Below are 11,623 nucleotides of genomic sequence, written 5' to 3'. Positions count from 1 at the left end.
CGTCCATTTAAGGTAAAAAAGAAGAAGGGGCACTTTACGAGCTGCTTAGAGAAGCTAGGTAAGTTAGGCTTGGAAAGCGAAATAAAAAGCATCCCTGTAAGAGATAATATAGATAAAATCTTGCCTTTATAACCATCTTTTGAAGGTGCACCTAGAGGAGTTAAGTCTCTAGAAAGGTGTATATTTAACGAGTGACACTCTCTTAGATGAACCCCACGAATCCCCTTCAAAAGGATCTCTCAAGATGTGAGGCTCCCTTTCTTTACCTAAAGTCTCCTTTGTCTTCAACTTCTTTGAAACATATTATTAGTGAGAAGAAGATGACCTCTTAGAATAGCTATACATCAATTGCATGATGTGATCATGTCTTTTACCCTAGTACCTCCTCCTCTTTGTCTTTGTTCTTTTCCAACAAACAAGCCTTCTGCAAAACATAGAAGATGTTAAGTATCACCACAAGCTTCAATGCATCAAATCACAAAGTCAAGGTCAAGGTTTACAAGCATATAGTGTTGACCCCTCGCTTTCCCATCTCCTTATGCTCTCACTTACATTTTAAGCTCAATATCATAAGCTTGCCTTTTCAGGCTCATAATTATTACACATTGCTCCTCCTTCTAAAAGGGGTACCTTGTCTAAAAGCATTGTCTCGAAAATGTCTCTTTAAACCTCCCCATCAATTGAGGGGTAACGATTATGCCTAAAGGCCTCGCCAGATCAACCACTTTGACCAAGAAAAGCTCACCTACAAAGAAGCCCACCAAATTCCCATACGCTCCTCATATGGGCGATTACCATGTCATATGAAGGTCCATTCAGAGGCTTCCTTAATTATATCACATAATTGACTTCAAAGACTAGGGCATACCTTATAAAATCACATTCTAATACAACACCCCAAGGGTCTACTAGTAGCATTCCATGGTCCTACGTTATAGGACACCTTCCCAAAGGGGATCCATACCAAGCTTATATATATAAACCTTCTTGTATCCAAGAAAATACTAAGCATTCCACACACAAGTTTCAACAACCCGAAACTTTTAATGAATATTCACACATCATTATAAACCACATGCAACCACTGCCTCTAAATCTATAGATATAAAATTTAAAATTTGAAGCATTAATCGTTGTTAAATAATTATATAAAAAATCAAACGTTTTAATTAGTAGAGATAAATTTCAACGCCTGAGAGGCCGGTCCCAGATCTAAGGCCATCATCTCATCTTCAAATTAATGGCATCATCGTAATTCTCAGTCAAAATATAATATAAAATTAAGAAAGAAAAACAATATATATAAAAAAATGACAACTTTCTATTTTCTATAAGGAAAAATGAAATAAATAAAATAAAGAAGCATTGCTATCTGGTATTTGCTATTGCTTATAGGATTCGTCAACTTTTCTTTCCCTCTGAAAAGAGGAAAAAAGAAAAACAAAAAACAAAAGAAAAGGAAAAATGTCAACTTTTCCTCTCTATAACTCTCACGGTCACCCCACTTTCTCTCTGTTTCTCTGATCCATCAAAGTGTTTTCTTTTCCTTTTTTTTTTAAATCTTTTTTTGTTTTACATTTCTTCTGCTTATTTGATTCATCACTCTAGCTATTACCCTTTTCAAGTCTTTCATACTTTCCTCACTACTTTTCCAACAAACCCAATCTGAAATTCACTTCTTTTGATCAAAACTATTTGGTCCAAAACTTCAAGTATCCAAAAGCCTCAGGAATCCCATTGTTTTCCTTTTCCATTTTTTGTTTGTTTCTAAGGGAAATGAGGGATGTTTTCATGGTTGGCAAGGATAGCTCTGGCTTGTTGGAGACCAGTGAGTCGATATGCCCGTATGAACAAGGATTACAACAATAGCAATAGTGATGAACTTGAAGAAGATTCTTTTTCTTTACGTGACTCGCTTCTTTGGTGTAGAGACCTTGAAAAACACTCTTGTGGTGATTTTTCATTTGCTGTTGTTCAAGCCAATGAGATCATTGAAGATCATAGTCAAGTTGAGACTGGCAAAGATGCAATTTTTGTTGGTGTCTACGATGGACATGGTGGCCCTGATGCTTCTCGCTTTATCTCTGATCATCTCTTTCAAAATTTGATTAGTAAGTTTCCCTTTTTACTTTTTTCCTCTTGAAGTTTGTCAATTTCTTTTCTTTTTTAAGTGGATGCTTCAGAGTTGTTTAGGGGTTTCAATGATTTATGTTCTTTATTTATCTGTAGTGAGTTGAGTTCTTGGGGATTTTTTTACCCTTGATTTTAACACTTGTAATTTTCTTTACATACGGTGGTAAAGTTATGACTTTCTTTCTTCTTTAGTCTCAATGTCTTTAGCTATATTCTTTCAATATAAGCCTCTTGTTTTTGTTTTGAGCCATCTTGTATACATCTTTGCTTAGATTTCTTGGACTGTTATTTGTTTATTTATTTATTCATTTCTTTTTCCACGATTGTTTGAATGTAGTTTATGTTGGTAGCCAAACTAGTTTTCATTTTTGCAGTCGGCTGTGATAGATGCTGGTTTAAAGCAATCTTATATGAATTTGTATTTTTCTGTTTGTCTATTTTCTTGGTGCAAAAAAAATAAAAATAAAAATATTGATGTGTGATCACAGTGAGTAGGATTTTATTGGGAATTCTAAATTTGGTAAATAAAAATTTTGTTTTTAATGGAAACATGTTAGGGCTTAAATATAATGTCAACTTGTCAACAAACAAAGTTAACTTGCACAGTAGTGGACTCTGGAAATTCATCATTTGGTTAACAAAGACTTACATTTATTCATTGGACTGTAATTAGAATGTAAAGGGAGCTCTGATACAAAAGATTGAACTGTATGATTGTGTTCTTCATTCCAGAGTAAATGAATGCTTTCCTTTGTATTGCTTTTTGGTAATTAATTGTAGAAACTATCTTACATATATCATTTAGCAGGGCTTGCTCGAGCAAATGGAACCATTTCGGAAGATATTCTTAGAAATGCTTTCTCCGCAACTGAAGATGGGTTTCTCGCGCTTGTGCGTAGGTCTTGTGGAATAAAACCGTTAATTGCTGCAATCGGATCTTGTTGTCTGGTTGGAGTTATATGGAGGGGGACGTTATATGTCGCTAATTTGGGTGATTCTCGAGCAGTAATCGGGTATTTAGGTAGGTCAAATAAGATAGTTGCTGAGCAGTTGACTAGAGATCATAATGCAAGTATAGAGGAGGTGAGACAGGAGCTGAGGTCGTTGCATCCTGATGATTCTCATATCGTTGTTATGAAGCATGGAGTGTGGCGTATTAAAGGCATCATTCAGGTATGCTCTCTTTTGTTCATTTGTATATATGATGTTTTCAGGTGGGATCACTACTAGAACACACAAAAAGAAAGGCTTACTTTTCTCTTTACATAAGCGATAATGGAGCATAATTTGCGTGCGTATGTTTTTAAGGTTGTTTGGAATGATATTACACCCCTGAGCAGATAGATATATACAAGCTGTTCTATGATTATCAAAGGATTGAGTCTTCAAATATCAGATTACGAGTCAAAATGTTGATTTGTTTACTGCCTTAATCTATTTCCTTTGACTTCATTGCTTAGGTAACCTCTTACGTCATTCAGTGTTAATTTCTCTCTGAATCTTAAGGATTCATTTTGAGGCTTATTGTTGCTATATGTACGTTTACTCATAGCCTTCCTGTTTTTTTTACCCTGCTTTTGGTCATATATTACGGATATTTGTAGCTATATTGTTGATGGCCAGAACTTTTTCTTTGTAATGGCAAAATGCTCCAACTTCTGTTGATTCGTAGCTATTACTGGTGCTGTACGATAATCATATTCAGCGAGCTGTGCATTGTAGTTGGTTCTTGATATGAACATATTTATATTCAAAAGTTGTGGTTTTTTCTTTTACATGGAGGTCAGTTTGATGTTGGTTTGCTTGTTTTGACTGTTGTATGTTCTTTGGTGTTTGCCTATGAACTGGTACACCAGGTTTCCAGATCTATTGGAGATGCATATTTGAAGAGGCCTGAGTTTTCTCTCGATCCTTCTTTCCCACGGTTTCACCTCTCTGAACCCATTCGTCGACCTGTGCTAACAGCAGAACCATTGTTGTGCACCAGGGTTTTACAACCTAGTGATAAGTTTCTCATTTTTGCATCGGATGGACTTTGGGAACATTTGACGAATCAGCAGGCCGTCGAGATTGTTTCCAACTCTCCACGAGCAGTAAGCGCGAACTTTTATTGCATAGGTTTACATCTTCTTGTACCATGTTATCTCACTGTCAACTCTCTCCCGGAAAATGTCAGGGAATTGCAAGAAGGCTTATTAAAACAGCTTTAAACGAGGCGGCTAGGAAAAGGGAGATGAGATATGATGACCTGAAGAAGGTAGATAAAGGGATAAGGCGGTTTTTCCATGATGATATTACGGTTGTTGTCATCTTTATAGACCAGGAGTCGCTGAGTACGAAGATGCCTGTTCTGGAGCAGTCTGTAAAGGGGTTCGCCGACTCCATTGGACCATCAAACTTCAACATTCTTTAAGTCTTGAGATGTAAATCAGGAAATGCAAGCACATGTGGTCTATCATCATCTGAATTAATAGCTTGCCACTTCAAATAATCAGTGGGGTTTCTGTACGGATTTTACTTTCTTTTTTTCTTTCTCCTTACCAAGCAAGAAAAGTTTGAACTAATTTTGATTTTACTAGTATTACTTTGATTCCCAACTTTATGATGATAACCCCTTTTTAAGAGAAGCTACATTTTTCATTTTTTTTCTTTTTCTTGCTCATTTTCCATTATCCCTTTCATTTGGTATTCGTATGTTTAGCGAGTGAAATTTGAAGATTACAACATCGCCCAAATAAATTAAAGAAAAAAGGAACCCTACTCAGTTTTTATGTTAATTAACATATGGTAATAACATCCAATAAAATGTATTGCAATCTCTTTAAAACAAGAGTAAAATAGTTCTTCATATTAGATAAAGGCTAGTGAAATTATAATAAAAAGAATTTCTGATTCAGTCCAAAACCATATCGGTAACAAATCAATCAATACACCACCTCTTCTACACTCAAAAAAAAAAAAAAAAAGGAATCCCTCCATAAAGCAACACTGGAAACCAACTCAAAGAAGGCGGAAAAAAAAAAGGGGGGAAATAAATTAACAGAGCAGAAAAGAAAAGAAAGCAACCACTTGATTTATAAGCTTTGCTGTGATACAAAACGTATACTGTATGTATAGCTCTTCTCTAGAAGCATTTCCTGTGCACAATTGATGGCCCAGACTCGTCGTACTCTGCCTTTGAAATCCACATCTGCCAAAGTATCACCTTTTAATATCTTAAAAGTGCCGATTCGTTCAAGTCAAAAATGTGATAAACAAACATTGTCTAAACCATTCTCCATCAGCCATTAGTTTAATTTAAGTAAGGGACATAGCCCTTGTAAGTAAGTTTTTTATAAGCATATTTACGTAAAACATGAAGATTGTGAAAAATTGTGAAGGAACCAACCAAGATATGAGCGAATAAGGATAGTGTACCTGCTGGAAGGTGCTCAGGGATGCCAAAATGGAGCCTCCTATCCAAACACTATACTTCCTCTCTGGTGGTGCAACCACTTTAATCTTCATGCTGCTTGGGGCTAATGCTGTGATTTCCTTGCTCATCCTGTCAGCGATTCCAGGGAACATAGTGGTGCCACCACTGAGGACAATGTTTCCGTAGAGATCCTTCCTAATATCCACATCACACTTCATGATTGAGTTGTATGTCGTTTCATGAATGCCAGCAGCTTCCATCCCGATCATGGATGGCTGGAAGAGGACTTCTGGACAACGGAATCGTTCAGCCCCAATGGTAATAACCTGTCCATCAGGTAGCTCATAGCTTTTCTCAACGGCAGAGCTGGTTTTTGCTGTCTCCAACTCTTGTTCATAGTCAAGAGCAATGTAAGCTAGTTTCTCCTTCATGTCTCTCACAATTTCCCGCTCAGCCGTAGTTGTGAAAGAATAACCACGCTCCGTTAATATTTTCATGAGAGCATCAGTGAGATCACGACCAGCTAGGTCGAGACGCAAGATGGCATGTGGAAGAGCATAGCCTTCATAGATAGGGACTGTGTGGCTCACACCATCCCCAGAGTCCAAAACAATACCTAAACAAATTAACCATGGCTGTTACGGTAAGAGTGACTACAGAACATATTTGTTCAAATGTACAATCACTATTATTCTATGACAAGCAGAATAAACTTGGTAATGAGACCAAAGTAATTTTTGAACTAGAGGAATAGAGGATTGCTGCTAATATTTTTTTCACGTTCATGGAAACGGGGAAGTTAAGATACCAGATATTCACTCAAGCAAGTTGTTGCAAGAGTAATATGCATGTCTGAAATGTAGAATGATATGTTTATATGGACTTATATAGATCTTGATTTACGATGCTTGATCATGACAAATGAAGTTAGCAAATCTGTTTTCTAATAAGATCCAGGCAACAATATTTCCAATTTTGCATGGTACCTAAATTTTGTTTTAGCACTTTTCAGATATAAATCTTATTAACCTATCGTTGGATGGATATAAGTTTCACATGCATAATGTTTAACAATCAAGAGAAAGTGCATACCGGTTGTACGGCCACTGGCATACAAGGAAAGAACAGCTTGGATAGCAACATACATAGCAGGGGCATTGAATGTCTCAAACATAATTTGAGTCATTTTTTCACGATTGGCCTTTGGGTTAAGAGGAGCTTCTGTGAGGAGAACCGGATGTTCCTCAGGGGCAACTCGAAGCTCATTGTAGAAGGTATGATGCCAGATTTTCTCCATGTCATCCCAATTGCTAACAATACCATGCTCAATTGGGTACTTTAAAGTCAAAATACCTCTTTTCGATTGAGCTTCATCTCCCACATAAGCATCCTTTTGGCCCATACCGACCATCACACCAGTGTGACGTGGGCGACCAACAATGCTAGGGAATACAGCTCTTGGAGCATCATCTCCAGCAAATCCAGCCTGAAAAGTTGGACATGAATCAGCATCTAAATAAAAGACTGATCAATAAAACCAATGTGCTTATTCCAGACTAATACTACACTACTATCAACATACTGCTATAAGATGAGATGGATATCATCTAAATGCTTACCTTGACCATTCCAGTCCCATTGTCACAAACAAGAGGCTGAATGTCTTCGTTTTCTGCCATTTTCTATTGCCTGTTTCATAGACAAACACCAACAATCATATATATATATTAATAAATGATCTCATATCAGAATCATCACCAAAAGCTATTTCTAAGATATGGCACTATTAGCATCCCAATTCGAAAAAGATCATGAAAAATGAATTATACACGCATTATTTCCACCATAGTGAACTTCAATTGAGGAATTAAATCGAAAAACCTTTTATTCAACTCTTCATCTAACTCCAAAACAATAAATTCACATTCTATGAGATGATAAAGCAGCAGAATTAGCAATAATTAAATGCAAAATAAGTGAAAAAGTCGGAATTTTACATTAAAAGATGCTGAAGTTGAAGATCTAAGCGTCGAAATCCGATCTAATTAGTGCCTAAAATTGATAGATAAAAATAGAAACGAAATACCTTTGCTTGTGGATTCTCTCCCTTAGACGGAGTGTTGAAGTTGTGGAATTGTGCAGTTAAAGGTACCCGCCCTCTTTATTTTAAAGAGGGGCAACACTGCAAATGAAACTCCATTTCAAATGTAAATTCGTCTTAAATTCACATGAAATTCAAATTCCGGATGATCTTGTCCGTCCATTTCCACTGTTCCCCATCTACGGACCCCATTTCTCGTCACGTTCTTGGTGGAAACAGCTGGCTCCCTCTCTTTAAAATATTAATTAAATAGCAAATGGCTCCGAAAACAAATTTTGAATTTTTTTTATTTCAATGAAAAATTAATTCCAAGTCAATGAAGTCGTTTCATGTTTCACAATATTTTCCTCAAAAAAGAAATTTATTTCCATTAGCAATATTTATATATGTTTTACAACTAGGGGCTTTGGGAGTTGGGACAATCTCTTTTAGGACATAGCTGTTAAAGCAGAATTCAATAAAGGGGGCAATTTGGTCCTATAAAGGGCCCTACTAAATAAAGAAAAATAAAATTCCTTTTTGATCACTTTAGTGGTGGACTAATTATAATCATGAAAATGAAAAATATGCCAACTCAGCACTCCGTTCCCAACTGTCTAAAGTTGTTGATATCAACTTTATTATTATTATTATTATTATTATTATATGTGAATTTACTCCCTTCTAACATAATCTAATATTTTAGTTGGAACCTTGAAACCAATTTCGTTAAATAGTTTGACTTGAGTATTCTTACATTTTGGGTAATTTACCAATAAAATCCATTTTTTTCAAAATTTACCGAAATAGACTGATTTTTTGATTATTTACCGGAATGGGCCATTTTCCGCGAAATCGCATCCACGTCAGCGCGATGTCAAGGTACGTGTCAGGAAATCGCGTCCACGTCAACGCGATTTGCTTACATGGACACAAATCGCGCCTACGAGGACGCGATTTGCTGACGTGGATGAACAGTTTATGTTTTTAAGCTTGGAAAACTTTGAAAGGCCATAACTTTTCGCTCGGTTGTCCGATTGAGACGATTTTTTTTTATTTCGAATAACTTTTCGAGATCTACGCGCTGACAAACCGCCAAAGGCGGTTTGCCGCAGTTTTTGTCGAAAAAGATTCTTTTTTGCCCCTAAATTTCAATTTTTTCGGTTTAAAATTGAATTTTGAAACATTCAAATCATTATTTTCCTTATTTATTTGAAGTAAACACCGGATCTTTTTTTTACAGAATTTTCTTATATCATCCTGTTATAGGTATAAGTCAGCTCATTTCACTTTTGAGAAGTTCCCTAAAATTTTCCATTTTATTAAATTTAGTCCCTAAAACCTAAATAGTCATATTTTCAAATCTAAGCTTCGTTTTTCAATTCAAATTCAAATTCATCCTTCCATAACATTCAAATATTCTTAAATACAAAAATTTCATGCTAATTTTGAAATAATTACACTTTAGTCCCTATACTCGTAACTAACAAATTATACTTTACAAATCAGTCCCTATTCATCTCTAAGCAGTTTGTCAACGCGTAGATCTCGAAAAGTTATTCGAAATAAAAAAAATCGTCTCAATCGGACAACCGAGCCAAAAGTTATGGCCTTTCAAAGTTTTTCAAGCTAAAAAACATAAACTGTTCATGCCACGTCAGCAAATCGCGTCCTCTAGGGCACGATTTCCGTCCACGTCAGCAAGTCGCGCTGACGTGGACGCGATTTCCCGGCACGTACCCTGACATCGAGCTGACGTGGACGCGATTTCGCGGACAATGGACCATTCCGGTAAATAATTAAATAGTTGGCCCATTTCGGTAAATTTTGAAAAAAAAGGCTTTTATTGGTAAATTACCCTTACATTTTTAACATTTGACGGATATTATCTTTTTCTTCAAATGTAAACAAACATTCCAAGATTGTTAAATAAGATGAAATTAACTAAAAACTTTTGCTTCACCAATGAAAATAAACATTTTAAAATGTAGAGGAATACAAAATAATCATGTTGTAATAAAGAAACTAGCATATCTCATATTGCATTGAAATATTTTCATTTTTTAAAATGTACAAATTAGGGTGAGAAAAATTCGATTAAAGAATTCGAAAAATTCGAATTTTAAGTTATTCGAACCGAGTTATTTAATTTTTTCAAGCTAACTCAAATTTTTGAGTTTCGAGTTCGAATTAAGTTATAAAATTCGAATAATTTGAATAACAAATTAGTGTAAAAATCTCTTTGGTCTCTGTCAATTTTGAAAATGAACAAATTAGTCTCTTTTTCTCAATAAAAATTACAAAAAAAATAAAATAATTTCTAAAATACAAAATATTTATAAAAATAAAAAAAATTATAAAAATTCTAAAAAATTCTAAAGAATATATAAAAAAGTTAAAAATTAAAAAAAAACTCTAAAATAATAATTTTGGCGACCTAAATAAGTTAATTAATGATTCAAGTTTATCATACTAAAGTATTTTATTTTATTTTTCTTATTTTGCTTTGAAAATGTTTTCAAATATATATGGTTTCAAATTTATGTGTTGTAATATGAAATTAGTTATATTGTAACAAGATTTTAAATTGTCATGTTTAATTTTTTAAATTTAACTTGAACAATTTTACTCGATTCGGCTCAACTTGAATTTCATTTTCCTCGATTTGATTCGAAAAAATTTCAAATCGAATTAGGATGATAAAATAGGACTTGTCAACTCGATTAACTCAAAATTTTTTTACTCAATTCAACTTGATTTGATTGAATGCTCACCCTTAATAAAAATTACTTAATTGAAATTTTTTAATGAAAAGATGTTAAAAATTAAAAGTAGATAAAATTTACTTATCACTCAATAAAATTTATATTAAGCTTATTTTATTTTATTCAAAAACTATATTATCTTTTAAATACTTTTATAAAAACATAAATTGGTTTTTTTAAAGAACTAGGATAAAAAAGTAAAAACATCATAATTTAAAATTTATATTTACCAAACCATTTAAGTATGTTTAATATTTATTTATTTTTTAGTTTGGCAAACAATACCTAAATCTATAAAAAAATATAGTATAAAGACCTTTGATAGAATTTGGTCTTAGATTACAATCCACTAATAATGAGGGTGAAAATTTTTTATTTATTCAAATCTTATATAAGAATTAAATAAAAGTTTAATTGAAATGAAGTCCAGTTACGTGTAAATATTTATTGATTTTACATAAAAATTTAAAAGATAAAATTACTTTACAACGATCTAATTTGTTTTTATAAAAGAATAGGTTTTTAATTAATTTTCAATTTAATTCAGAACACTCAAATATAATACAAGTTATTATTCAACTGCTGCGATTTCCAGCTGAACTTGTCTGATCCGGCTATATTTTATCGTCTCCATCAGATGCCGGATCAACGTTGACATAATAGAACGGGTGTCGTAGGCGTTTGATTTTGTGCAGTGTATAATACGTGCGATGCCTTACCGTTAAATAAAAACAGACAACGTGGTCCGTCATTCCCCTCACACCGAGGTTTAGACGTTTGACCACGTCATTTTCTTCACTGAAAAATATTATTGCCTTTAAAAAAAGAAAAGAAAAAGGGCCTATTATATTATTGTTCTCTTTCTCCTGTTCAATTAATGTTGTTATCGTTGATTTTTTTCTCTCCTCTATGTTTTACTTTTAATCCTTTTGCATTCTTTATATTATTATTTAAATTTCAATTTGAGTTGTTACCATGAGTTAATTAAACAACAATTTAATTTAAAAATTAATAAAATATGATATCATATTTAAAATAAGTTATATTATTACGATGATTTATTTTTTTATATTTTTAATAAAATCATTGAAAATATTAAGTCTGGAAGAACTCTATTTAGAGGTGGCAGAAGATCTGGAATTGGTTTGTGGAAGGAGGTGGTAAAAAAGCAAAGGGTCATTATCAGGCAGCTCAAGAAAACAGAGGATGAGTCAATGGCTAGCCTCAACT

At 33.8% G+C, this 11,623-nt stretch overlaps 2 protein-coding genes across 3 annotated transcripts; one reads left to right on the top strand and one right to left on the bottom strand.

Annotated features, from left to right (window-relative positions):
* Positions 1 to 1,361: 1,361 nt before the first annotated feature.
* LOC107899681 (probable protein phosphatase 2C 68) lies at positions 1,362 to 4,773 on the top strand. 2 transcript variants are annotated; one of them, XM_016825452.2, is made up of 4 exons: positions 1,362 to 2,111; positions 2,942 to 3,306; positions 3,990 to 4,226; positions 4,310 to 4,773. In XM_016825452.2, the coding sequence occupies exons 1-4, from the start codon at positions 1,784 to 1,786 to the stop codon at positions 4,544 to 4,546; spliced, it is 1,167 nt and encodes a 388-aa protein (XP_016680941.1). In that variant the 5' UTR covers positions 1,362 to 1,783; the 3' UTR covers positions 4,547 to 4,773. The 2 variants fall into 2 exon arrangements, with proteins under 2 accessions (XP_016680941.1, XP_016680940.1); XM_016825451.2 differs by having other exon boundaries at positions 1,376 to 2,111; positions 2,939 to 3,306.
* Positions 4,774 to 4,953: 180 nt separating this feature from the next.
* LOC107899682 (actin-like) lies at positions 4,954 to 7,774 on the bottom strand. Its single transcript, XM_016825454.2, has 5 exons — positions 7,635 to 7,774; positions 7,168 to 7,237; positions 6,641 to 7,034; positions 5,551 to 6,164; positions 4,954 to 5,323 (listed from the first exon to the last, which is right to left on the bottom strand). The coding sequence occupies exons 2-5, from the start codon at positions 7,225 to 7,227 to the stop codon at positions 5,258 to 5,260; spliced, it is 1,134 nt and encodes a 377-aa protein (XP_016680943.1). The 5' UTR covers positions 7,228 to 7,237; positions 7,635 to 7,774; the 3' UTR covers positions 4,954 to 5,257.
* Positions 7,775 to 11,623: the final 3,849 nt, after the last annotated feature.

The sequence above is a fragment of the Gossypium hirsutum genome, chromosome D04, assembly GCF_007990345.1.
Source record: "Gossypium hirsutum isolate 1008001.06 chromosome D04, Gossypium_hirsutum_v2.1, whole genome shotgun sequence".
NCBI lineage: Eukaryota > Viridiplantae > Streptophyta > Magnoliopsida > Malvales > Malvaceae > Gossypium > Gossypium hirsutum.
This window is presented reverse-complemented; position numbering and strand designations above follow the sequence as displayed.

Bases quoted from the DNA above. Each gene is read 5' to 3' on its own strand.
- LOC107899682 (XM_016825454.2), bottom strand. From the start codon at position 7,227: ATGGCAGAAAACGAAGACATTCAGCCTCTTGTTTGTGACAATGGGACT. The intron at 7,035-7,167 runs GTAAGCATTTAG...CCAACTTTTCAG, and splicing joins ATGGGACTGGAATGGTCAAG to GCTGGATTTGCTGGAGATGA. The intron at 5,324-5,550 runs GTACACTATCCT...ATACTTTGGCAG, and splicing joins CCCTGAGCACCTTCCAGCAG to ATGTGGATTTCAAAGGCAGA.
- LOC107899681 (XM_016825451.2), top strand. From the start codon at position 1,784: ATGTTTTCATGGTTGGCAAGGATAGCTCTGGCTTGTTGGAGACCAGTG. The intron at 2,112-2,938 runs GTAAGTTTCCCT...TATATCATTTAG, and splicing joins TCTCTTTCAAAATTTGATTA to CAGGGCTTGCTCGAGCAAAT. The intron at 4,227-4,309 runs GTAAGCGCGAAC...GGAAAATGTCAG, and splicing joins TTTCCAACTCTCCACGAGCA to GGAATTGCAAGAAGGCTTAT.